The sequence below is a fragment of the Athene cunicularia genome (genome assembly GCF_003259725.1).
Source record: "Athene cunicularia isolate RWA chromosome 1 unlocalized genomic scaffold, athCun1 chr1_part1, whole genome shotgun sequence".
Taxonomy (NCBI): domain Eukaryota; kingdom Metazoa; phylum Chordata; class Aves; order Strigiformes; family Strigidae; genus Athene; species Athene cunicularia.
The window spans coordinates 83,678,912-83,705,069 of NW_020799091.1; the positions used below are offsets into that span (position 1 = coordinate 83,678,912).

Below are 26,158 nucleotides of genomic sequence, written 5' to 3' on the forward strand. Positions count from 1 at the left end.
ACATCTTGCACCCTCTAAACATATATAAAACTATTAAGAAATTCAGCCACACAGTCTTTTTCTTTTTTTTTTTTTTTTTAAAAAACGTGGTTATTCCACTGCGTCTCAATGTTTATATCCCAAATTAGAGGTCCTCCTCTGTCTGGAGGAGACATTGTATTAGTTTACAATGGTTACAAAACAAACTACTCTGGAAAAATAATTGTGGACTGCTGCCAGAGCCACAACTCAAACTGCTCAGTCTTGGAGTTTTGAATCGTCACTGCACTAAGATCCCAGTAATGAGCTAAAGAAGAGAGTTTTACAGGTACTTGGGAGAGACTTATACAGCACAAGAGTAACCATGAGTTATATCTAATATGGAGAGACATAATATGGCAGAATTAGGAAGAATATAATAGGAATTAGTAATCTGACAATCTAATGTGCTACATTTTTAAAAAACCCACATACTAGAGAGGAGCCAAAAATCAGGTCCTTATGGGTGGGTGACACTCCATCATTAGATGTTTAGCTACTGACACTGGTATCATCCTTATTTGTTGAGCAGGCTGGAAGTGCATCACTTAATACAACCTCCATAAACAAACAGCAAACAATATAGGAGCTCTAGTGGCATTGTCAAAAAGCTTCTTGTCATTTAGAGAAACAGTATTGGTAAAGTTAATGCATATTGTTCATGTAAATCTTTTCCTTGAATCTCTGTGTGAGGTATTACTTTAGCAGAAGGTAATACAGAAAGAAGGGTTAGAAATGCTTGAGATGCCGTCTCCACAACCTTCCAAGTCCATGGCAGTTTTTATCAGAGGTAGCTTTCAAAGAGCAGTAAGTATGCTTTGAATGAAAGTGTGATGGCTGCATTTGTGCCTAGGGACAGAGCAGTGTCAGGCACTGAAGCTGCAAGGCTAAGCAAGAGTCTGGGGAAAAGCATAATGAGTTTACAGGCCTTATAGGTCTTCCCTGCACATGAGGTGAGCTAGATATAGTTCAGCATACATGTGCACAGCTCAAGACAAGATACAAAGAATAATGTTATTCTGTGTACTAATAAGTATATTAGTGGTGTGGTGCTGGAGTGTGTAAGACAATGTTAACTATGAACTTTAAGTTCTCAGGTGCTTTTTATTGCATCTCTACTGGGACTTTTGCTTACTTGTTTGGGAGGATTTCTTTAGTACTGAGTAGACAGAGGGTTATTTAGCAATAACTGTAGTATATGAATGCATATTGGGAGAGCTGGGATACATTTGCACATTTAGAAATACTGTGGTAAATGGGAGGAAAAATGCCTGCTGATCAGAGCACTGTAATTTCCCCATGCGTTGTTCTCATGGGTCCAAGTGCAGCACTTGTAGAGAAGCAGATATTGGAGGTTATACATAGTCTGACACCACCATCTGACCTCTCTGTGCCTCTTCCTCACTATTCTCATATAACATTTGTGCTCTTGGTGTTCCTTTGTTTAGCTCAGTGAGGACATGAGGGACACTAAAGCATATGTGATGTTGGAAAATCTGGAATTTGCTATTTGTAGATAGCATATTCCTGTATTATTGTTGTTTGATTTAGTGCCCTTTACTGCAGTAACTCAGTCTCCAGAGGAGTACTGAGTGACTCCTGCTGCTGCTTCCACGTCTAACTGGCTTCTTACAGGATAATTTGCAGAGATGCTGCTTTGGAGTATAGTGTCAGGGGACTGCACTGGATGTGTCATCGAAACCCTCTTTCCTTAGGCACTCTCATTGCCAGGCTTTATATCAGCTCCTCTTCATCTCTGCATGGCATCTGTCTGACACCTGAGCAGTCCTGAAGCTGGTAGGAGCTTCCCATTGTTAAGCAATGGACAGTTTGTAGATCTGCCAGCATTCCTACCAAGGACTCTGTCAAATAACGTTGAGCCATTTCCCTAGTAAGGAGGAAGATGTATCTGCCACTGGACTTAAAACAGAAACAGCCAAGTAGCAGTCTGTAGTACATGGGGAGGGATTTCTTTTCCCCAGTGCTTGCATTCATTCTTGTTCAGAGCCTGATTACTCATGCATAGTATTTACCTTTAGGGGAATATCCATAACTAGACATGCTTCATTACTGGACCAGATAATAGATAAGAGCTTCTAGTCAAAGTTCTTTTGTATCTCTCATTAATATATAGACAGATGTAGAAGTATGTACACACAATAGAATACAAATGAATGGAAGTATAGAGATTCAAAAAGTGGTTACAGTTTTACTGATTGTCACTATAGATAGGAGGTCTGAAATTTCCTTTTCTAAAACTTCAGTACTGATTTCAAAACTAAGTTTGTTAGCCTGCTATTATTCAACCTAACCCTTCTCTGAAAAGCAAATTTATCATAAACATACCATTTAATAATCAGGCATCTTGTAGTCTGTTTAGGTAAAATATATAATGTGACATTCATAAGAAAGTGTACTCTGAAATGCTGGTGGTAAAATGTTATGCATTTTATTAAAAAACACATCAAAGTGAAAACCTTAACTTAAACTACCTATCATTAGTGACTGCTGGTGTACCTTCATTATTGATAAACAGGTCTCAAAGAGAAAAAGATATAGTTGATTGACCTTCCATGCCCCTTTCCTAGGACTTCTTGTCTGAGACCCTTTATAAGACCTTATTGATTGTGACTCTCAAAACATTTTTCTCAGGTGAGAACTTTCTCCTCCCCTTTGCTTACATTATTATTGTTTTTTGAGACATGGTGGCATGCCTGGAAAGGCCTGCAGAGGCCTTTGCTCTTGCTTGGCAGGTTGTTCCCAACCCTGATGCATTCTGTCTCTGCCACTTTCAATGCATAAAGTACCTCCCACTGCTACAGGTGTGCTTGGACATAAGATTCATCACATCTTACGTGACCTCATTAGCTGAAGAAATAAGCAGAGATTTACAGCAGGCAATTTTGTTTCTGTAACCTCTCTAGGGAGGTCATTTTCTGTAAAGCTCTTCTCATAATACAAACATAATTTGGTTGATAAATCCGGTAAGTTCACTTCATTATTTCCATAGGGTCGCATTCATTTTTGTATGTGAATTGAAGTTGGTTTCTTTTTCAAACTGTTTGCAAGTCTCATGAGTTTCATAAGTTGTAGTATTGATAAGTATCCATCCAAACCCATGTTACTTGTTCTTTGTTATTTGTATTTGTTCTCCTTTAAAACAAATAAAAAACCCCTTATCTAGAAAGGGAACCATATGCTGGAGATTTTTTACATAAATCATTTTGCTAGTGCTAGTGATACAGAAAGAAAAATGTGTTTTTTATAACAATAAGGAAAAATAATTTTACTACCAAAAAGGGGAATTTCTAAACTCTTAATGTGCATTTACACTAATAGGAAATATTATACAAGTAGTTACTGTGAATAAGAGTGATACAGTAAAATAATAAGAAAATCTATTTAGAAAAGCCCCCCCAAGTGCCTGTTAACTGTATTCACCTTCAGATAAATAGGACAGCGTATACCCCACTTATCTTAAGAGGTCCTAATGAAAGGCTGTTCATGCACATTGTGACTAATCCAAAGTGGGACAGCAAAGAATTACCAGTGTTTGATGACAGGCCTATAATGGCCTTAGCAATATTACTGAATAGCCTTTTCAAAAGCGTGTTTTATTAGCAGGTTTTTTTTCAGAAATAGTCATCCTCTAATGCAAAATTTAATTGGATTTTAGATACATGAAAAAAGTCCTGTTGCACCATCTGTTGAAGGTATCACAGTTCTTCCATAGACATAGAGGACAGTGTCCCAGCCAGCCTCAACAGGGCGTGTAGAAGAGCTTGGGTACAGACATCCGTCAGATAACGCCCTTGCCCCTTCAGTAACCATCCTTTATTTCATAGCCCCCTTGTTTCACTAAAAGGGAAGTTTCTTTCACCAAAGCCTGACCTTTGAAAGCAAACTTCCTGGATTTTTAGAGATAAAGTTACATGGACAACATCCATGAGACAACAGGATCTCCTGAAGCTGCAAGAGTGATACATATGAGGCAGCAGTATCCGCTTCCACTTAGTGCCTTTTTCCAAACAAATCCAAGAGTCTTATTTTAAATACTGTGACTGTTTGTAGTATAAAACAGGATGAAATTTGAAAAACATTTCCTTTTGCTGAAGTCTCCCTTCCCTCAACCCCATGAGTCCTGAAATGTGCTGGTTTGGCCTTTTGTTTGTCAGGGGTTTGGGTTTGGGTTTTGGGGGTTGGGTGGGATTTTTTTTCATTTTGGTTGTAGAATCAAATGTTCCTTATTTTAAACAATAAATTATGTAAAAGTTTCTCTTGACTGCTATACTTAGGATTTAGTTATATAAACTGTTTTCCTCTCCCTTCTTCTTCTTCTTCTCCCTGTTGACGCACAGAGTCCCCAGGAAATCTCAGCAGTGGAGGAGAGGCTGAACTCGGTTTGAGTTCCATATAACATTGCTCACCCTCTGCCTCTCTGGAAACTCATTTTCCAATTGCTGCCGTGGGTGGAGTAAATGGCACCGATGTTTCCATCTGGGATTCTTTCTACCTTGTGCCTTCTGTCACTGAGACATTTCTTTTCTGCTTTCCAGACCTTTTATGATATGCTCAAGAGTAAAAATGGCAATGCTTGATATTTTCTATCCTTTTTCATCCCATCTTTTGGGAAAAAAAAAAAATAAAAATCTCATTATCAAGGGTTAAACAAGTCTCACCAGTTAAATTAGACTGAGTTTGTACATCTTTATATTCTGCACAGTTAAACTCTTTCCTAAAGTGCTTTTTTTTAAAAAAAACAAAACATCCCCCAGCTTTTCATATCTGGGATCTAAACCCACAATGGATTTCAAGATCCATGAAGTATCATTTTTTATTACAAGTAAGTGTGGTAGACAATAGCAGAGTATGTACTGAGAGCAGCTGGGCTTTTAAAACTGCCCTGTGTGCAGAGACTGCACCCAGAAACTCTTAAGTAAACAACTTAGCTATATGCTGTTTATTCCACCTCTCTCTTTCTCTTTTCTTTGCTAACACAGGTCCACAAAGATTCTCGAGTTCTCAAGCCCTAGCTTTTGGATGTATGTAATGTCAATGTGGTTTCAAAATCACATGATTTCCTAGCTCTGTATCTTATCCTTCACCCAACGTTTCACAATGTTGGATTGTCAGCTAGGATAACAAAAGGAGCCAGATTGTGTTGTGCCACCTCTTTTTCTAGTTCATGCATAAGTTGCTGACAGGATATTTTTCTGTGTTTGTAGCACGTTTGGTGGATTTGGGGCACATTCTTTGCTTCCTTTTCTCCTCATTCATGTGACCCTTTTCCAGTGCTTCCAAATGAGCTAATGTCTCTTCAACATGGAGGAAACCAACCCAAGTTGGTTAGGATGTGTATTGTTCTTTTGTTTTATTTGTGGTTTTGGGGGTTTTTTTAAATTGGTCTTTGTTCTGCTTTTTTTTTTTTTTTTCTTTTTTAAAGCATAACCACAAAGAGAGAATATATAACTTTCTACCCTAAATATCTCTTTTGCATTAGGGATGGATAAATTAATGGAGCAAGGTATTATAGAAGAACAGTGCCATATCTCTGTCCTCATGAGCATAGCTGCATGCAGATTAAAAAAGCTCTGTAGTGCTGCTACTGTATGCCGGATTTGCTATTTGCTCTTGTTTGCATGACAGTATTTCTAATATACTAATATGATATGGAAATAATGGCACATCACAGTTCTTTCAACATATTGTATCACTGCTTTATCATATTAGGCTAATATACTACGAGAGTTGATAGCACCTCTCCATGTCAAATGGGATCCACTTCTCTTGGCACTGAACCGATTGGACTCAAAGGTTGATAAACTTATCATTAGAGAATTGGCACGACGGAGACTCAACTTCAGCCTCTTGCAAGCAACCTAATGGCCTCCGTTCAGAAAGTCAGTTCTTCTTGAATAACTTTGATGTTTATAACAGAGAACAGACCTGTTAAAGCATAGACAACCACATGCCTGGATATGAGGCCTTCAGGAAGGTGTCAAAGGGCATTGCCAGTCTTTTGAAGAATGCACCCTTTCCACAATGGGACTAGGCACAAAGTCAGATCCAGTCTACATGGAGCACATTTGCAGAAAATACTGCCCCCCGCATGGGAGAACGGAAGGGGAAGAGGGTCTTGGCAGGGGAAGGGCTTTGATGTCACTCAGTTTTGTTCTGCAGACCTCGAGGAATTAAAGAGGGATTCAGCCATGGTAACTGTAAAACCCTGTTGCTTGTACTGAACTCCAGTGAACCCGTTCAGGCCAACCAGACAGAGTCGTGTCATTTAAGCATACTTCACATTAGTGAAGGAAGTCACCTTACTGTGTCATGCTAAACTAAGTGTATTCTGTCAAGTGGAGGTATGTACAGACCTTTTGGAGACTTCCATTTATCTAATGATGTGTAATGAATTATCAGAGGGTACACTGGCACTCGTTTGGATGATGACGGAGAAGATACCTCACACTGAGATTTATTAAACTCTGCAGATAAAATCTTCAGTTCCTCTTTATCTTCTAGGACTTAAACATGTGAGTGATGCTGCCTGGCCAAGCAGGCACAAAGTATTCTCTGTATAACACCCAGACTCCAGAGGGCTGTTTTGGGGCCAGTATTTGTCTGGATGTCACTCAAAAGTAGATTCAGATATTGTATTTATCATTATGTTCTGGGTCCCCTATGGGTTCATGTTTGCCTCTATCTCTGTGGTTAGAATGTGGATTTTCCTTAATATATTTGGCTAAGGGTGTATTGTAATAATGTTAATGCTAATTACTTGATATTTCATACTATCTTATGGGGAGATACTTTTAAAAAATGTATTTTGAAATGTTTTCTTTCTGTTTGCTCAATGTATGGTATTGCATTATGTTAATACCAATAAAATTATATATATATAGTTATATATATTTCCCTTTTATAAAGAAGTAAATTATGCTTTTTTTGCCTCACAAACAGGAAATGTGCAGTGAATAAAATTACATCATTCTGCCTTACAGCAGATGACAAAGCTTATAATAGTTTTAATATTCTTTTTTGAAAAATAAAAAGTATAGTATGACATAAACTAGTTGGAAATTCATCAAAATGCATGTTTTGTGTTTCTGCTCAATGGGACTGTCACAAATCAGCCTAAATATTTAGCAATGTTGTTTTGGCATCTTTAATTTCTTCCAATCAAAAACATACACTGTATTGCTATTATTGATTACAAAACTGTACTGTCATAAATTTTTGCCTGTTGGCCAGATAGACAAACCCACTGAGTTTTTATGACTCTCTTGTCTGTAGGAATTGATTTTAAAATTTAGTGCTCTTTCCAACGCTTGGCAAAGGCAGAATTTATTTTTTATATAAGGTTGCCTTTGAAGTACCTGCCTCTGCCAGGGCTGATATATCACTGCTAAGTACATAAAGATTCTGCAACGTGAAGGATATGTCATTAAAGCCTTGTTGGAATGGCCTGCAACCCCAGCCAGTCCTTTACATTCTGTCATTAAATTCCATAATTAGTTAGAGGTGAAATGTTTTGGAAATGAATTAGAGAAGCAGAAGCAAAGATGTGACTCTAAAATGTCCTTTGGCTGCCATTTGGGGTTATGCTGGTGGCTTATTTGCTGCTTGTAGCCAAAGGCCAGCATATATCTGCGCTAATATGAATTAGATCGTCTTCAGCTTCCTCTTTTTCTTTTCCCCACCCTTTCTAACATATTGTATTGCGTATCTTTGTTTTGCAGAGGCATTCAGAAGGGCTGTAATTAGCAGTCCCCGGCATTTAATTGCATACACATTTGTTAAATATTTTTCTGTATGCCTTAAAATAAAGTATAGAAAATGGCAGTAAATGTTTCTTTAATGAAGGCACTTGATTTATTCATGAAGTCAGGATTTTTTAAAGGTGTTATTTTGGGCTTAATAAAGGAAATAAGCCAGCACATTTTCAGTTTTGCCTTTGCGTAACCATTGTCTGCCAGGGATTATGTTCATTTCCTTTCTCTTGTTTCTCTTGTGCGCAAACACATTCTGCCCAGTGGATGGGGAACGGACCTTTCTTCTGTGACGACTCTCATGCCAGTTTAGAGAGAGAGCTTTATCTTAAGGTGCATACGCATTCACAAGTTCATTATGACATCTGATGACATGAATAATGTCTAGAAAAGCCGCATGGTATTGCATTTCTCTCATCACAGTGATAGCTTTTGTTCTCAAAGGTACTTTGAACTCTGTGCAGTGCTTACAGACCATGGTGGTGCAATGGGCATTCAGCAGCTGACAGGGGGTGCTTAATATTTGGCAGTGTCCTGCCCTACACAAATAACATGTAAATCAGCATGCAGATTAATTAATCTGGAATCTAATCAGTGCATCTATCGTAACGTGCAATTACAAACCCAGTAATAAATCTGAATATCTGAATAAATATGACATCTTCTGGGATAACATTTTCAGAAGTATTTCAGGCCCCTTTCATAAATGCCTCAGGAGGTGTTGCCCCAATAGACCCCAGTGCGTTGCAGAGGTAACTGAGATGGCTATTAAATTAATCTGGCCCCCGCCCACATGAATTTGCCATGTTTCTTTCATGTTGAAAGTAGGATTGCAATTCCTAAGTGATGCAAGTGCTTTCAAAAATGTTACTCTCATGATACATTTTCATATAAATAAAAAAACTTGAAGTAGAGTTCATTTTCTTGGTGGGTGTTGCTCACCAGGAATACATACCCCTTCCCTTCAGGCTGGCTTTCATCTATCAAGCCCTTAAACCTTGACAGGCATTGCTGTTGTGCAAGCGTGACTGTGGCTTGGTTCTGACTGGTGAGTAACGTCGCTGGGTCCATATCGTTTGTCACTTAACCTTTCACAACTTCGGGTGCTGTAACAGTTTAGGTTTCTGAAAAAATATTTTCCTGAAGGAGTAATTGCTTCCATAGATTGCTTGTGAGATGCATCCATGGGGACTTCCTCATCCTGTTTAAAAGTCACAGCATCCCCAGACATATAGCAATTTACCCAGTTTCATTGTTTCTGAACTGCAGGGACTGAAGGGAAGCATACCATCAAAATCTAATTGCTCTGTGTTTATTTCACTTCATCATTGGTAGCTTGTGGTAAAATGAAACGGCACTTATATCAATGTGTGGCACAGAAAAATGTCAGGATATCCTATTTCATCATGTTAAAATTCTCCCAAAGAGTCACTAAAATCTGTTCAGCAGATGAAGGTTAAACTGATGCCTTCATAGGCAACTTAATGAGTAGAGTACCGTGTCCAAATACCAAAGGATGCAATTATAACACTGCTGCCAAAAACTTCTGCCACTTATCAGAGTTCCCTATTACTTTGGGATGCTTTGGAGTTATTTCATCTTCGTTCTTATGCCCTCACTGAAATCACAGCCCGCCAATATAACCTCATGAAACAGCAGGGCTGGGAGCAAATGAGGAGCTTCTCCTGATGCTCATTCGAGGTGTGTAAGAGCTGTCAAGAGGCAGCACGAACAGAGCGAGCTAATTATTCCCTCTGCCTGTGTTTTCCCTTCTCACTAACATATTAACCCATTTGCTGGCACCTGTGCTTCTATTGCTAAGTGGATGCTGAAAATGCCTAAATGTTACTGTCAGCACAACAACGCAGGTCTGCAGGGAGAAACCCTGAGGATCGATTTTTTTCTAATGCCGAGTTTAGTGTCAGCTGGTTTTAATAAGCAATGCCAGTTGCGTGGAAAGCTGAAAAGAGGTGGCTGATGTGGGTGTGAGACTTCTAGTAAGACAGCTCAAGTGTCCCATGAAGCCTGGAGGTTCAAGAGGCTTCGGCCTGCCAGCTCACAAACTGCAGTCTGCAGGGCAGTGGTGGCTCACAAGGCTGGGGCAAGGTGTAGGCAGGTTGTCATTCAGATATCACCACAAAGGTGACCTCAGAGGAAAAGAGATTCGCAGGGATCTTACTGATCCAAAAAGAACACCACTAGTGCCATAAATAGTTCACAAAAATAATTAGACCTTTGGTGCCACAGTGAAGGTTTAGCATCTCTCAGGCCTTACAAAGGGTACGGTTTGATCTTTTAAAACTTTTTCTTGTACCTAACTGCTTCTGACTGAACTTGGTGGTAGTGGAAAAGACCTGAAATACCTTTGGAAATCTGTCCTATGGGAGATGAGTTTTCCACTTGCCTGCACAGTTCACTTTATTTCAAGAAACCAATTGATTACACTCATGCATGTGAGAGGAAAGGCAGCCTCATACCACTGGGGGGAAAACTCCAACACATTGCAGAGCTCTGCTGTGTTGGTGCTTTCAGTGAACAGCCTCTTTAGGGACTATCTTTTTTGCCTGCAGGTTTACATAATAGGAGGGAATAGAAACTGTGTACAACTATCATAGTAACCCAAAAATACTTCCCCTTTAGAGGAAAGCATGGTATAAAATGCAAATTTAATACTTGTTCTCTGATCCAGTCCCTAATGTTTCACCAAATACAAGGATCAAAGCTGTTTTTTAAACACTGCTTCTCCCTTCCTTGACTCAAGACTTTGGGAAAAATCCTGCATTTTCAGGTATACAAGGCCAGAAGGGATGGAGGATGACATGAATCAGAAAAGGGCAGGCAAAGGGAAGGAATAACAGAGAGAAAGGTTGCAAAGACCAGGTACTGCACAAGAAGTCCCCAGCTTTACTTCAGCTTGCTTAAACTTTTCTTCACTCATGGAAAACATTAATAAATACATGTGTATATTTATATTCATACATATATATATATATATATATATATGCACAGGCATACTCACATGCCCAGTCAGGCCTTGATTTTAACATGCTGTAGCAGATGACACAGGTTTCTATTTGTGCTCTAACAGGGAAATCTGCTCTATATTACCCAGAGCAGATGATTAGCAGTTGGCTTCCATGTAAACCAGAGCTGCATCTTATTGCACATCCTGCCTGCTCTACTGTGCCAGGCTTAAACATTCTGTTGCTTCTTCCTTTTCTCAGTAATCAGGGATGTGACCTGTAGCATTTTCCTATCAGGAGCTGACTTTCTATGTCACTGTGGCTTCCCCCATACCTGTGCAGGGGTGACCTCATATGCAGCACATAGCTGTGCAGAATACCTTCTCCTTGTAAACCTTTCATTGATTTCACCATTTCATTCCTTTTAGCTTGTAGTCTGGGGGAAATGAAATACCTAGCTTAGTCTGCCTGTCTTCCATCCAAATAGTTAAAAAATTACTAATTCCTTGTTCTTTTCATCATAAACATTTGGATACATCTCCTTCTTGTGCAGTTTAGACTCTGATTAACCTCAACAGCAGCAAAGATGTGTTTAAGCCTTGCACTGATGAACCAACTACTTCTTTGGAGGATTTCTCCTCTCCCCTCCCTTCCAACACAGCTAAAACCTACATCCACTCTCCTTCCATCCTTCTGCTTTTATCACCTTAAATATTGGGAGATCCCTTCTGTCTTTCTTCTAACTGTTCTCCAGGATTTACAAGCCCATACAGGCTGTTGGACCGTGTGGCTGCATCACATCCCCTGCCCCTACCTGCCTGTTAGCACACTCGGGCTGGCAGATAGCCTAAGCTGGGGCCCAAGAGCTTGCTGCAGGAGGCCTCTCCCTGAGGGATCAGCAGGCATCTGTCTGCTGCACTACCTACCAGTGAAACCATTGCAGGACAAGTTGGGTTTTGGTAGACCTGTTAGTTAGACATGGCCCAGCCAACATGCTGTGGCATAGGAAGATTACAAAACCCTCGTTGGTCCTTGGATTTGCTTGTGGCAGACAAGCTTATCTGTTCCCAATGTAGATGCATAAGGGTCAAGGTGGCAAAGAAAAAAAAAAAAAAAACAAAAAACAAACCTCAGAGATTTGTGCATCAGGGCCTGTTTTGTCTATCTTGGGACTATTTTCCAGAGGCCAGGGATGCTCTCTGTTTTGGTGGAGCATCTACTGACGCTCTCAGAAAGTCACTGGGAGGCTTCAGGTAGATGCCTCCCCTGTGCAAAAAGTGAAGCAGAAAGGTGTAACTCTCAAATTGGAAGAAAATCTTTGGGATCTGTAGGGCAGAAATTACACATGGCAACTGTTTAATAACGTAATTAATGATGTATTCTAACAAAATTGACTCCTTAAGATCCTGCCAGAGGGTGTGAGCTCACCAAAAGGAATGAAAATGGGAGTTTAAATTTCAGTGGAGCCAGGGGATTTCAGTCTGACTGTACCTTGTTTGCTCTCTGTCACCGTCTTTGCAGCAGCTTGGCTTTCTCGGGATTTGCAGAGGGTGGTAATTTTGTTCAAATGCAGGGCTAATTGCAAGTAGGGGAGTAGGCATACATAAGAAGGGTTGCACAAGGAAGGAAAGCACATCACTAAGCCTTAACGGTAGCAAACAGCAAAGAGGATAGAGGAAAAAACAGAAAAAGCCATCAGGGAGGCAGCAGTGTCCATCAGTCAGGACGAGGAGTCTGAAGATGATGGGATGAGCTTGAGTAGCATTAGGAGGCACTGGCAGAGCACAAAGGGGCCTCAAGGAAGAGCTTCAACCCTTGAAAAATCTGACCTTGTCAGTACAGTGGGTGACAAAATTTATGATTAACTCTGTTGTGCCATCCTTATGTGGGCAGTTGTGTGCACTTACAGTTCTTGGTGCAGTCACTGGTTCCTCTGGTACCTCACTGAAAGAAGAAAACCATGCCAACTTCCAGTGGCTTGAGCTTTTAGAGGGAAAGTGAGTCACAGAAGTGCAGGAACCTCCACTGAAAATTACTAGAGATCATTCCATGTATGTAGAGCAGATTTGTGACAAATGTGTGCTTAGAGATTCTCTGTGTCCAGAGAGAAATGTGTTAGCCAGCTGGGTTGCAAGGGTGACCTTCTGCATGGCCCTAATTCAGTACCATCCTCCTGAATCATCAGTTTACACAGACCAATCATCTTTTGATCCATGAAAATACCAATGTTAACTGTTTCTCTCTGGTTGCTTTTCACTCAAGTGCCCGATATTCTTAGTTACTGCTCTTAGGATCTTGGTTTATAAGAGGGGAATAATGTGAATAGCCCAGTGGGGCCAGAAGGTGATTATACTTAGTGCATTGTGGAGCTCAGGGCATGCTCTTTCCAACCAATGACAGCACAGTGTAAGAAATCCCACCAGTTTTTCCTGAATGCCAACAACCCAAACCATTCCTGACCTCTTAGAATTTCACCCACCTCGCCACAATCTCCAGCTCCCTCTCCAGAGAAAATGTAAAAGTAGATACAAATCTTTATGGCATTTTAAGAAGTGAGGGCAGAGAACAAAAAGTTCAGAAACTCTTCCTCGTAGAAAGTGGAATAATGAAAAATAACAACACACCATTTACTAGACTGATTCTTTATCTCCTGAATTTAATGCAAATGACTTTGTGTTCACTTGAAGACACAGCAGAAGCTTCATTGTTACAAAATTTAGTACCTGTGTAGTCTTGTATTTGGAAGATACAGTACTGAATTTAGATCCTGTGTGCTGCAAAGTTTATGCAGCTTTATTTCTGCTTCAGAGTTACAGCGTTGTTCAGGCTTGGGTGGGGCAGGGGACAAAATTATTTCTTCAGAGAAGAGGCCCTCCTTTTTAACAGGATGTGGAAACAACTACCTGACAGTGTAGAGAAACAGGTGACCTGTGACTCAGCAGCCAAGTGAGGGTGAAAAACAACCCGCTGCGCTGGCTGCCATTCTGAGGTCATCTGCAAACCCCATTAGGCCACGTTTTCTACCTAAATAAGGCATTACCTGAGGCCTTATTCTTTCTAAAGGAGAGCCCTGCTGTAATAGCATGACTCACATACAAATCCACCAATTTAAACAAGGAAAATATGTATTAAGTTCATTTGCATATCTAATCAAGTATCTCAGATACTTTATGGTGCCAAGGGTTTCACCACACCTACAGGAAATCAATCAAAGCTTTTAGAATAAGGGTGAGGGAGAGAAGATTCCTGTATAATCTCATTCCTGCCTACTGAGAGCCACTAAGAGTAGCAGAACCACCACATTCAGTGTTTCTCTGGAAAATATTAAGGGCTTGGGATGTGTTAGCGGAACACCTGCTGCCCTTTCCCCTGCCATAGGTGGAACAAGGCAGTGTCTTGCCCTGTTTGAGCTTCCTCAGCCTCAGCAGCAGCAAGACATTTAAGGAAAGAGACCTGCTGTTTTTCTTCCCTGATCTTTCCTTTACAGCAAATCCCATCCCCTTTTCTACATGCCACTCATAGCTACAGCACCAAGGCAGTGACAGAGCCGGGGGAGGCAGCCCCAGCCAGGTGGAGGTGATGTGCCGATGCGTTTCAAAGACCTGCCATCAGTGCTCTGCTGCCTAACCCTGCCTGCATTGTGCCCCATTGTGTATCTTCCCATGCAGCCTCAGAGCTGTTCCCATTTGGGGCAAGGGTGAAAATACGCTGCCCAGGGTCCTTCTGAGGCCCATGCTGAGCAGTGGCTACCTGCACAAGAAGGTGAGCACAAGCTCCCCCCCAGACCAGCGTTTGAACCCGCATGGGCCATGCTGCCTTCCAGGCTCATTTAAAGCACTTGTCATTCAGGATTAAACCCAAACGTCTTTCTCCATGGTGGGGACCTTTCCTGTTTCAGGAAGCTGTAGATTTTCAATGGCAAGCCTGGAGGTGATGACCAGTTGCTGGTCCAGGCTCTAGGTCACCCTAGGAAAGTAAATTCAGATGACATGGAGTCAAAGCACTGGCTTTCTTCTTCAACAGACTGTCCATGTACTAATCCTCTGTCCAATGTGGCAATGCTGCTGGGGAAAAGAGATGCGAAGAAAGATCTTTTTTGCCTTGCATAACAAGGGATAAGAGAAAGAGAAAAACAGATGTAAAATACTCCCTTGTCAGATCGAGGTGGTTTTCTTTCCTTTGCCCTTTAGCAAATCACTCCCATTCCCCATCTGTCAGACTGGCTGAATTCAGTGTTGGGAGATACGAACTGATAGAGAGATCCCCAACATCCGATCTTGTTGCTGCATTGACTTTTTAAGAAAGCATAAAAATCAAGACTGCGGGGAATTTAACCAATCTTTAAGTATTCAGCTACTGAATGTTTTGCCCTTTAACACTTGACATGTTTTAATGAGAAATAAATTGACAGGAAATAGAAATGCATCTCATTTCTACTTTTCTTTAAGTCCTGGCTGCTTCTTACAGTGATGAACCCAGCCCTCCAAGCAGGATATCACAGGATGGGAGGACTTAAGGAGCTCTATACAGACCCACAATACCTACATCAGTAAAAAGCCTTTAACCCTTCTTCACTTCCATATCTCTTAAAAAAATTTAGTGCTTTAAAAACAACTCCCCCCTAAAAAAGGCAAAGGTATGAACTGATGAGAGATATAGCTAGGTTAGTTGCTGATTGCAGAATTCTTTGATTGTGTAAAGATCAGTAAAAATGCAAACACTTTGTGTGATGGGATGTGGAGACTTGGGTCTCTGGAGTTCTTGCTTGAGCCTGAGGTGAGTAGTTGCTGTACTGCATGGTGGGCTTGAATGGGAGGTTGCCTTGGATAGCTCATGCTGGGCTAGAAATGTCACTTCTAAACACTGGCTGTCCTCTCTGTTGGTGCTCGATAAAAACCTTCTAAACACCCAAGAAGACTGAGGTTCACTACTTATGGGTACTTTAGCATGTGCCAAACTTTCAGCCAATGGAGATGGCTATATCTTGGTGAAGGGTCAGGCACAGGATAAAAGTAATGCTTGAAACCAAACAGCTGTAGCCTTCCTACAAAAGCTTTCATGAAAGCATCCTGAGGACATGGGCACCTTGGGCCAGGAAAGCATACACTACTATGAAAGCCAAGAGTGGGGGGGAGGGTTCCAAGGGCTCTGGAGACAGTGGGAAGGCTCTGCACAGGTGGTGTCCGGCTGCTGCGTGCAGAGGTGTGTTGGTGTGCAAGGGGCAGCAGGGACAGAGCTGCCTGCCCCATTGGCTGGCTGCTTACCCAGGGCTGCCCTGGCTTTTCCTGGTCACTGCTCAGCAAATCCTGGCACTTCACTGCCACTTCCCAAGTTTGTATGGAATCATCAGACAGTTTCTTCTGTGAGAAACAGTGTGTAAGAAGTTGAAATGTTTTGATGCCTTCTAAATGAAACATTTCAAAAGCTCATATCAGTAACATTTCATCCCCAGCCTTTTCTTGATTTTGTTTTTAGAGAAGCAAAATATTTCTTTTTTATTTTTCCTTTAAAAAGCTCCCAGTACTAGCTACAACAAATACTTTAAAACCTATAATAAATAAATAAATCTATAATGCAAACAGCTCTGGTTTGATTTGCCATGCTGCTGGGTAGGCTGTCATGAATGTGCTCTTACGTCCAGTCAATAGTCTGCTGATGAACCTTCAGGTAATAGAGTAATAAAACACCACAAGTGACAGCAGCACTGACTACTGAACAACACTCCTGAGTATCAGAAATAAGAGACAAAAAGAAATTGACTTTTCTCAGAAGGAAAACGACATGTCATTCCAAGGCCACCGTCATAAACATAATCTTGAATGCCACTATCAACACTCTCAGACCAAGATCCCATCCCTGATCACCTTTCTCAGCAGGATGCTTCCAGGCCTTCCCTTCCCTGTAATAACAAAGTCACCAGCATATTTCACTGCAATTCTAGAGATGTGATGTCTGACAGTATGTCACTGTAATATTACTGCACCTTGCACTTTTTGTCCTTTTTTTCTTCTTTCCGCGGGGGTCAAGACTTTACATACTTGAAAGTTTTTCTCCCTTTGTCCTGAAGGCAATAGTGAGAAGGAGCACTTACAATCACAGCCCTTTTTTCTGGAACTTAGCAGGTGTGAAATGTTCTCCTTATGGTCTAGTTAAACCTGTTAAACATTTTGTGAAGGTTTCTTCCTATAATCACATTAATGATACATTGTTCCTTTCTCTATTTTTTTCCTCTTTTTTTTTTTTCCCCCTTTTTGTCATTACAGTTGAAACTATAGAGGAAAAAACAGCAGACTCCTTGCAAGATTTGTACAAAGCCTTGGAGCAGGCCAGCCTGTCTCCTTTAGGAGAACACCGGATTTCCACTAAGCTGGAGTATAAGAAAACTTTTATAAAGAGATGTAACGATCCAGTAGTCAATGAAAAACTGCACCAGCTGCGAATTCTGAAAAGCACTTTAAAGGTGAGATAAAAGAGGGAGGAAAAATCCTGCCCCAGGGTTGGATCGGACTGTAGTGTCTTCGGAGATTAATTGTGCGCAGCTGGATTCCAGGCTGAGCCTAGTGTACGAAACAGGTGAGGGAGACGTGGGGAAATGCTGTTCACAAAGCAGAGAAAAATGTGCCTTGGGAGACAAATCGAAGTGAGGGGATCAGTTTTTATTTTTGCGCAGATAAAATCTCAGTCAGCTGCTCCTCCTCTAGCTAGTTTAACAGAATTTGACACCAAATTATCAGAGGAGACCTTAATCCCTTTTTTGTCCCTGAACATTTTAATTCACCAAAAGTTATTCACTCTGTAATTGCCAAAGTCTGAAGTTAAGCAAAGCCAGCCTTTCAGAAGGGATCAGTATCTTTTACAACACTTGATTTTTTTCTGATTGCTGAACTTGTCCAGGAGCAAACTGTGCTTGCTTTCTGCATAAACTGATAAGATCATTGTATGTAATTAGTAGGACTGATTAAATAAATAAATAGTGGTAATGACAGATTTGAAGATTTTTATGATTCTGAATGTGCCACAGCTCATTTAGCCTCTCTGTCAGCTTCTTTGTTACAGCAGTTTCAATTCTGTCCTGATAGAGATTTCGGCAAACAATATGCTGGATTTCCCCAGGGACCCTGTTAACTATATTAAATTATCACATTTTAAGTCACTAGATAATTGTACAGTGGATTTTGTAACAGCTTTCATCAGAGGGCTTTATCAGCATTAATTAATTTAGTTTCCCACCACCTAGAGAAGCATTAATGCAACATTACTTTCATGCTGTGGCACTCCCATCCTGAAAAAATCTTACACGTGCTTAACTTTCTGCACGGTATCATCTCATTGAAGGCAACTGGTAAACTAGTACTTGTAGTATTATCTGGGTATGTGAGTCTTTACAGGATTGGAGACTGGCAGAAAAAGTCAAGATACACAGGCTTTCCATGTGACTTCTACAAGCATGAGAAACTGAGACAAAATCACAGTACTCTCATATATGACAGGGTGGCCGGAGGTTCACACCGTATCTGTGCTTTTGCACCGTGGCAGAATCACTCATACCAAAACTGTGGTTCAGTATAAGCAGCCTGCTGCCATGTTTAATTGTCTTTCTTGTTAACATTTATTGATATCTGAGCTACATTATGCCAACGGCTTCCTACAAATGGAATTGCTTTCCTCCAGGGAATTCCAAAACCAGTACAACCTCTTGACCCAGCAGATGCCTGTTTTCGTGCTTCTCTGGGACTTTTTTCTTTTGGACGAAGCAAACACAAGTTGTTCATTCTCTGTCCATGAGCCCTGTTTTCTAAACCTGTTGCCAATCTTGTTTGGACCTTGTTTAGTATAAATCATTCATAAAGTACATGACACCAATAATTGAAAACGCAATGGCAGCAAGTACCAAAGACAGATAATTGCTGTTTCTTGTGTAGAGCAACAGTGTAGAGTGACAGGTGCCTGTTTTGCAGTGGCATCATGGTAACTCAGGATGAGTTTCTAGCTCCTAAATTATAGCCCAGGTCTCCACCTCTGCCATACTACTGGTAGTCATACCTACCGGTAGCTAGTGCTATTACCTAATCAGTTATTCTTTCTTTTTATCAGCACCTTTGATTTTTCCTTCCTGAATGCAGCCAATTGCACTGACCTGTTGGAGTTGGTGTTCTGAAGTCTCCTTGAATTTATCCAAATTAATAGCAATCTGAGAGAGATTCTAGCTTTTGTTGTCCACAAGTTCTCTGTTTCATCATCTAAGTCCTTAATAAAAGACCCCTCTGCTGTCTTTCCTGTAACATAACACAAAACCATCCTCCTGCCAGCAAGTATGAGCTACCCGGCTGGTAGTACAGAGCTGTAGGTACCAGCCACAATCTGAGAAGCAGGTTATGGTAGTTCAAGCAGAGATAAGGTAATTGGGAGTTCCCATGGTTTAATTTCCACTGACCATTCTGTACTTGTACCTCCATTTCTGAAAATGAATATTCTAGCACACCACGTTAATTAGCTGCTGTTTACAAAGCATGAAAGATACCTTTCAACCTACTGCTTATGGGTGACGTCTCTGACCCTTCTGATCCTCTGCCATCAATGTGGGCTGGCACAGCTTAATATTTCCTTTTAATACGTTCCCCAGAAAGATTTAACATACTCGTAGCATGGACATGGAAAATATGAGTTAGCAACAAGGAGTGTAAAACCTTTCTGGCAGGGAGGATAGAGGGGACGTTGCTGATGACTGTACCATTCCTACGCAGAGGAGTAGTGCTGGAAATCTGCATGTTAGCTGTGTTTCCAAGGCTTATGTCTGTTGCACTCAGCTTCCACCGCTTGCAGCAACCACAAGTGGCTACAGGTTTATCAGAGGCTTACCCTGATCCATACTGTCTGCCTGTCATCTCTGGCCAGTGATTATGACACAGCCACGTCCACTGCCTCGATGATGGGTAAGGAGGTACCGGCAGCTGTGTTAGATTTTCCCCGTTTCCACCTTCTCTTTACCACTGCGGTGGTAGGAGGAGGTTGCAGCCAGCCAGCCCATCACTTACACTGTATCTTTAATGAAGACAAGTTATCATTAACACGGGGGTCCTTGCACAAGCCTTTGCAATGTAGCTCTCAGATGTCCCTATGACAAGCCTGGTAAAAAAGGTTTATCTCAGCTGGCGGGCGAGAGGCCATCTGTCTGCATCCCACGCAGTGTTTCTCATGCTGATCAAGAAGAGCAAACAGATGGCACTTCGTTGTGTGAAACCCATCTTGAGAAATGCAAGCAGCTAATAGTAAACACTACAGGGCTTGCTTTTTCTTGAGCTGAACAAGGGGCGAGGATGGGGAATAGGGACTGTTTCCAAGGATGCTGGACAAGGCAAGGGAAGCCCTAGCCCCACAGGGTGACATGTGACACCCTATAGGAAGGGCTCCTCTTTGTGAGCACTTGTATAGCAGTCAGATAGTCCCCCTGCTTTTAGGGACTCCGTGGCTTGATCTTGCTCTCCTCCTTCTCTCCTTTCACCCACGTAATTGATTTTGCCAGTGACTCATCACTGGCATTGACTCTTTGTTTGTTTCTTTTTTCTCACAGGCCAGGGAAGGAGAAGTAGCCATTATAGATAAAGTTCTGGATAATCCAGCTTTGACATCTAGAGACTTTCAAGAATGGAAACAAATGTACCTTGATCTCTTCATGGACATCTATCAAAGCAGCACCCCGAGGGACTCTGTTAATGGCTCCTCCGAGGTTGATGCACTTATAGCCTCTTTAGCGCACACTCACTCTTACATTGAAACGCATGTATAAAGCTCTCCCTTTTTGTCCCTTTGCTACACTTCCAGCCCTTTACTTAAGTGCATAAAGTAGTTTTTATATCAATATGCGGGAGCTCTAGTAAATTCTATTTTAATGTTACTCAGCTGTGTGAAGTAAACCTTCAATGGTCAACTATACCATGTCTTTAATGAGGATTTGTATATTTTATATGCTACCAGTGCTCTGCTTGTGTTTACCTTCTGTGAAATAACAAACATGATCTTTAGCTATGAAAGAAAAGTATTTAAAAGCATTTTTGGAAGACTGTGGCCTTCATGCAGGAAGTTCCACAAGCTAAAGGTTTTGTTATTGAAGGTCACTTTTACAATGATATTTTATATTATATAATTCCAAGATTGCATTGCATTTTTGGAGTGCAGGTAATATTTTGGTGGTGGGGGAAAACCAATTTTTATATTTAATGAGAAACTCTAGGAGTTTTCTTAAATAGCAGGGAAAAAGTGTAATGTGGTGATTGTTTCAGTTTTCAGTCAAACACACAAAAGGGTGAAAATCAGCAGACAGAAATGACTAATGTGAATTTAAGTATCAAAAGCTTAGGTCTTATTTCCTTGTGCTTTATTAAAGCCTATTGGTAAGGTTTACCATCAAAGGGATGCTGGTTTGTATTCTAATTAAGACAAAATTATGTGTTATTTGTCTCTCAGTCACATTTGGTTGATTTTTTTAAAAACTAGTCATGGTACTGTCATTTATGCTGAACTGTCATTGTACTGAACGTATCAGTATAACATACAGATTTTGTGAAAGGGAAAATGTAGACTTTGAACATCCGTGATAGCAGCGTTTCTCCTGCGCAGAAAAGCACCAGTGGAAAAGGTTCCCAATGAAATGCTTCGAATCTGAGAGGCTTTAAAATTCCCACAATAGAAAAGGAATTAATAGGATTTTTCAGGTAGTCTCCCCTGGGTTTTCTGAGCTGTGAAATCTGGCCATATTGTATGCAAGGAAAATTTATGATGGGAGCAGAGCTGAGCACAGAACCTGAAAAATAGCTGAGCAGTAAAAAAGCCTCTGGTTTGCTTTTGAAGGAGAAGGGATGTCTCTGGGTTCTGCTGAGTTCACAAGCCAATTAAAATGTGTTAAACTTCCATGAGATGTGAGATGTGCTGGAGACAACCCAGTGAATATGAGTAGAAATAGCTCCTTAGAGTTAGGCACATACCTGTAATAGGAAAGTGGGAGGGAAATCTTAAATCACATATTTACTTTTTATGGGCTTGTTTTCAAAAAGTGATCAGAGCATGACAAAATATTTCTGCTGCTTTTCAGTATTTTGCTGCATAAGTTAGGACTCACGACATGATTTAATAATGCTCATTTGAAAGGGAAAAACCTCCTTTGTACTTTTTACAGCGAGTTGTACTCTTTGCCAACTTTAGACTATTGCCTGTACAGCTCAGTGAATGTACTTAAACTTTATGAGCTCTGATATTTCCTGGCAGTTATATCCATGAAGGGATGAAGGAAAGAATAGACAGATTTATTTTCTCTCTCCTTCTTTCTTTCTTTTTATTCCTCTCTCTTTCTCTCCCTCTTTTTCTCTCTCTCTTTTTCTTTTCCTCTTCATCTCTTTCTTTCTTGTTTTGATTGCATTTGGATTGCAAATGTTTTGCAGATTTTGCACAATTGTACAGAAGAGTGGCCTTTCTGTAGCCCATTTTCAGTAATCCTATATTCAAGTCGATATGGATGACAAATCATGTATTAACGTTTGTATAGAATTCTGGATCCAGTGTAATATTTGTACTATTAGAAGAATATTGTTTGTATAAACTGGACATTTATTTACTGCATGGGTACTGACTTGTATATTAAATTTGTGAGGTTTTTGTATATTTCTCTTAAAAAATGCTTGACTTGAAATGGATTGTGCTATTGTTCCAAGCATTTAGATTCTCTTGCTATCGTTTTACTGGACCAAAATTAAATATATTCATATAAAAAACCTCTTTATATCTGATGGATGTATATGCACATTGTGTAGTTGATTCCTTGTCAAAACCAAGGCAGTTCAGGAGACTTAGATCTGTTGCTATGCAACAGCTATTCTGCCTGCACTTTACATTAGTAAAGTCAGCTTGATTGCTTTAAAGGTGAAAATTAAACATTACAGTTTTTTAAGCTAGTCTAGTGACAAAGAACATGTGTCCTATCCATTGTGCTGCCTTCTTTTAAGACTATTAAATGTTCTTCTATATATATTTTTATTGTATTAACTCTCAGCCTAGAAAAGGAACACTGTAAAATGAAATACAATAAATTTAGCTTTTAAATGAACATTTGTGGCTCGAGATTCAATTTACTCCATAGCAAAGTGTTTCTGCGGCATTTGACCATTTTGCTTGCATTTCACAGATCCACGTTATCTTAAAGTACCCCCATAATTTGTGCCTTCGAACTCTGCCAACATGGCCAGAAAGAAATAAGACTGTTGCTATGTAGGCAGACACTGAATAAAGACTTCTGAAAACCTTCAGTTACCTCCCTCCCCATCGTACTCTTTGATGAAAGTTAAACCCTTTTTCACTGCAGGATTCTCTCATGTACTAGCTATGAACAATTTTACCATTATGAGCAGGTCTGATAAAGCAGCACATGCTACTGAGGTAAGTATCAAGGCATTAGTTACAGCAACTCCTGTAACAAGTTTCTGAGATTCTAGTAAGTGTACCCGTTCAGCTCTGGCCATCTAAGCTAACACAAGGTTTGAATACAAAAGAAATGCACTGTACTGGTAGTGTGTATCTTTAAAATAAGGCAAAATAAGTGTCGGAAAGGCAGGCTACAACAAAGGCCACTCAGAGAGAAATGGCTTCTATCAAACAATCACTGTTTTAACTTATGGCCATAACTGAATCTATATATCAAAGAATCTGTGCTTTCTGTCCAGTAGTTTCATGCTAGTTAGCTCAGACGTTCTTGCCTAGTATGTAGCATATCAAATAATACCTTTTCCTTGGCAGTACTTATTATTAGTTCTCATAGGCATCAATTTTCTAGTCTTTATACAGCTCACTTTCATTTTGCTTAGCCATAGCATAAAAATTCAATAGCACTTACCAGCTGGGAAAATTACCTCTGATTAAGAAAACAGAAAAGTAGGATTTTTAATTTTTTTTAACCTTTGAAAATCTGACTTGCAACACACATTAATTACTATCTAGGTATTATTCATCAAAAGTCAAGGATTACGATTCTTGCTCAACACCTCTAAACATGCTACTTGCTACATACATCCTCTGTGAGATCAGCTTCCAGCTCTATAAATCCCAGCACCTTTTCCTGTGCTGGAGCCAGACTTTCTTGCCTCTTTCCACCAAGCATTTGGCTTATCAAAGCAAAACCTCCTCTGTCACGTTCAGTGCCATTGCCATTTTCTCCTTCTTTTCCGACCGCCCTCCTGGCTCATCTCCCGGGATGGTTTTTCCTTAGCGTGTGAGCTCAGCAGTTCGGTGGCCTCTTCTGCTGGCTGTCACTGTCCTGCTCATCGGCCAGTCCAGAGAGTTGCAGCACTGCACACTGCAGCCCACACCAAGGCAAGGGGGCTTTGCAGATCTCTTCCCAGCCATCGTTGTCGATGTCATAGCCAACCACGTCTTGCGTGGGGACTTCCTGTGAGTTTTGCCATTTCTTACCCCCGATGAGAAGAGCCGTTTCCTCTACCACTGCCAGGCCATAGCAAAATCGATCATAGATCAGGGGTCTTAACCGAGTCCATTGGTTTTGATCGGGGTCATATCTTTCTATTTCAGAGAATGGTTCATATAATCCTAAAAAGGTGAATATGGCTTCTCTGATTGTTGCCATCTGATGCCCAAACCGAGCAATGCTCATGGGGGCTTGTTTCATCCACTGTCCTTCAAGTGAGCTCAGAGAGTATACGTCCTTGCTTGTGTTGGCTGAGTCTGAGTACTTGCCACCAGAGATGTATATAGTATTCTTGCAAATGGCATTGGCATGGCCATGTATCTTGCATGGCAATTCCTTGGCCTTTGTCCATCTGTCCCTGACGATGTTGTAGACTTCCACAGATGAATGCAATGACCCACCCTCACCCCTTCCACCAATGGCAAAGATATCCTTGCCTAGGACGCAACAAGAAAACTGGCATCTCTTTTCCAGCATGTCCGTGATTTGGGTCCACGTGTTAAATCTTGGATCATAACGATGGACCTTGTTTGTAACTGACAAGATCTTTTCGGTTTTAGCGTCACCCAGGGCATCGTTTTCTATTTCCCCGCCCAAGACATAGAGGAAGTTCCCCACCACGCACACACTGTGGTTCTGCACCCTGTCCTGCACCTGCGTGAGAGGTTGCCATTTGTGATTGTAAACATCGAAGGCCAACACATCGGTGACAAGCCCCTCGCTTGCTGTCTGTCCCCCCAACAAAATGATCCGAGTTTTCTGGTTCCTCAGTGTGGTGGACTTATCCTGCAGGACAGGCTGTTTGAAAATGGATGTATGGTAATTTATTGCTTTAATAATCAAGCACTTAATACCTGCAGAGAGGGGCACTTCTGATTGTGTGTAGGTTTTTCTCAGATCTTCTACTGGGATGAGGCCATATCTTATGTGCTCCAAAAGGCTGCTTGCGTGAGCCAGCCTGGACTTATCCTGTATCAGCCACAGCAGCACAAGATTCAGCAGATGGGTTTCTTTCACCATGGGGAGATCTGGTGATTCAACCACTGCTAACAAAGACCTGAAGTTCAGCTCAAGCAGTCCTGACAAATCCAAGTCCAGCAGCTTCCACAGATTATTGACAATGTATTTTTCTGTTGCTGCTAAGGCATCCGGCAGGTAGAACTTCCTGGCCACATTGGCAGAGTAGCAGCAGTTCCCCAAGGCAAGATTGTTTACCAAATACTGATTGCATAAGCCAATAGCATCAGTCACTTGCAGGTAGCTTGCAGCTTCCAAGGTGTCTTCCAGGCTTTCAAAGGAAAGGGGCAGCAAAGAAGTGTAAATGAAATCCAGGATGTGCTGGAGACCAGTCGGTGAGACGACTTGCAGGTGAATTACACTGGCTTTAGACTCTTGGGTATAATTTTTAAACATGGCTCGGAAATAGTCACTGGAGCATGCCAACAAGGACTTGTGTGCAGGAAACTCATTTTCCTTCACTTTTAGCAAAATATCACACAGAAAGCCCTCGGATCTCAGGGTCTGGTACTGGGCGAGCACAGCAGTGCAGTGAGCTTTGCAGTAGGACAGAAAGTAGCTCATGGTAGGCAAGGCAATGCTTTCCCCTTGAGTTATTAAAGCTAAAATGCAATTAGATATTGAAACAGCTGCCCTACTCAACAGCCATTGCTTGAATGCCCAGCAGACATCCAGCTGTTAGAGTAAAGCCCAACCAAAAAAAAAAAAGAAATAGTCTCTTGCCTGGCGTAGGGGGACAGTTAGTAGATTTGTAGTGAATTCAATGCATTCCCTTATAGAAAAAACAGCTGAGTGTCATAACAGCTGTAGGATGCTTACTTTTCTTGCCTCCGTTGCTTGAGCAAGGATGAATGGTCCACGGTTGTGCTGAGCACTTGCTTGGCTGGCCATCAGGTGACAGATGAGGGAGCTAGATGACAATC

At 41.0% G+C, this 26,158-nt stretch overlaps 2 protein-coding genes across 2 annotated transcripts in view; one reads left to right on the forward strand and one right to left on the reverse strand.

Moving 5' to 3' along the window:
- The window catches only part of CNKSR2 (connector enhancer of kinase suppressor of Ras 2), a 196,807-nt gene extending 173,969 nt beyond the window's left edge, over positions 1-22,838 (forward strand). The window contains exons 21-22 of the mRNA XM_026846267.1: positions 17,014-17,210; positions 20,322-22,838. Of these exons, the coding sequence (XP_026702068.1) occupies positions 17,014-17,210; positions 20,322-20,537 (413 nt within the window). The 3' untranslated portion in view covers positions 20,538-22,838. The remainder of the gene's footprint in view (positions 1-17,013; positions 17,211-20,321) is intronic.
- A 1,173-nt stretch (positions 22,839-24,011) lies between these two features.
- Positions 24,012-25,799, reverse strand: KLHL34 (kelch like family member 34). Its single transcript, XM_026854801.1, has one exon. It carries the CDS (start codon positions 25,797-25,799, stop codon positions 24,012-24,014), a length of 1,788 nt encoding a protein of 595 aa, XP_026710602.1.
- Between the last annotated feature and the right edge of the window lie 359 nt (positions 25,800-26,158).

Bases quoted from the DNA above. Each gene is read 5' to 3' on its own strand.
- KLHL34 (XM_026854801.1), bottom strand. From the start codon at position 25,799: ATGAGCTACTTTCTGTCCTACTGCAAAGCTCACTGCACTGCTGTGCTC.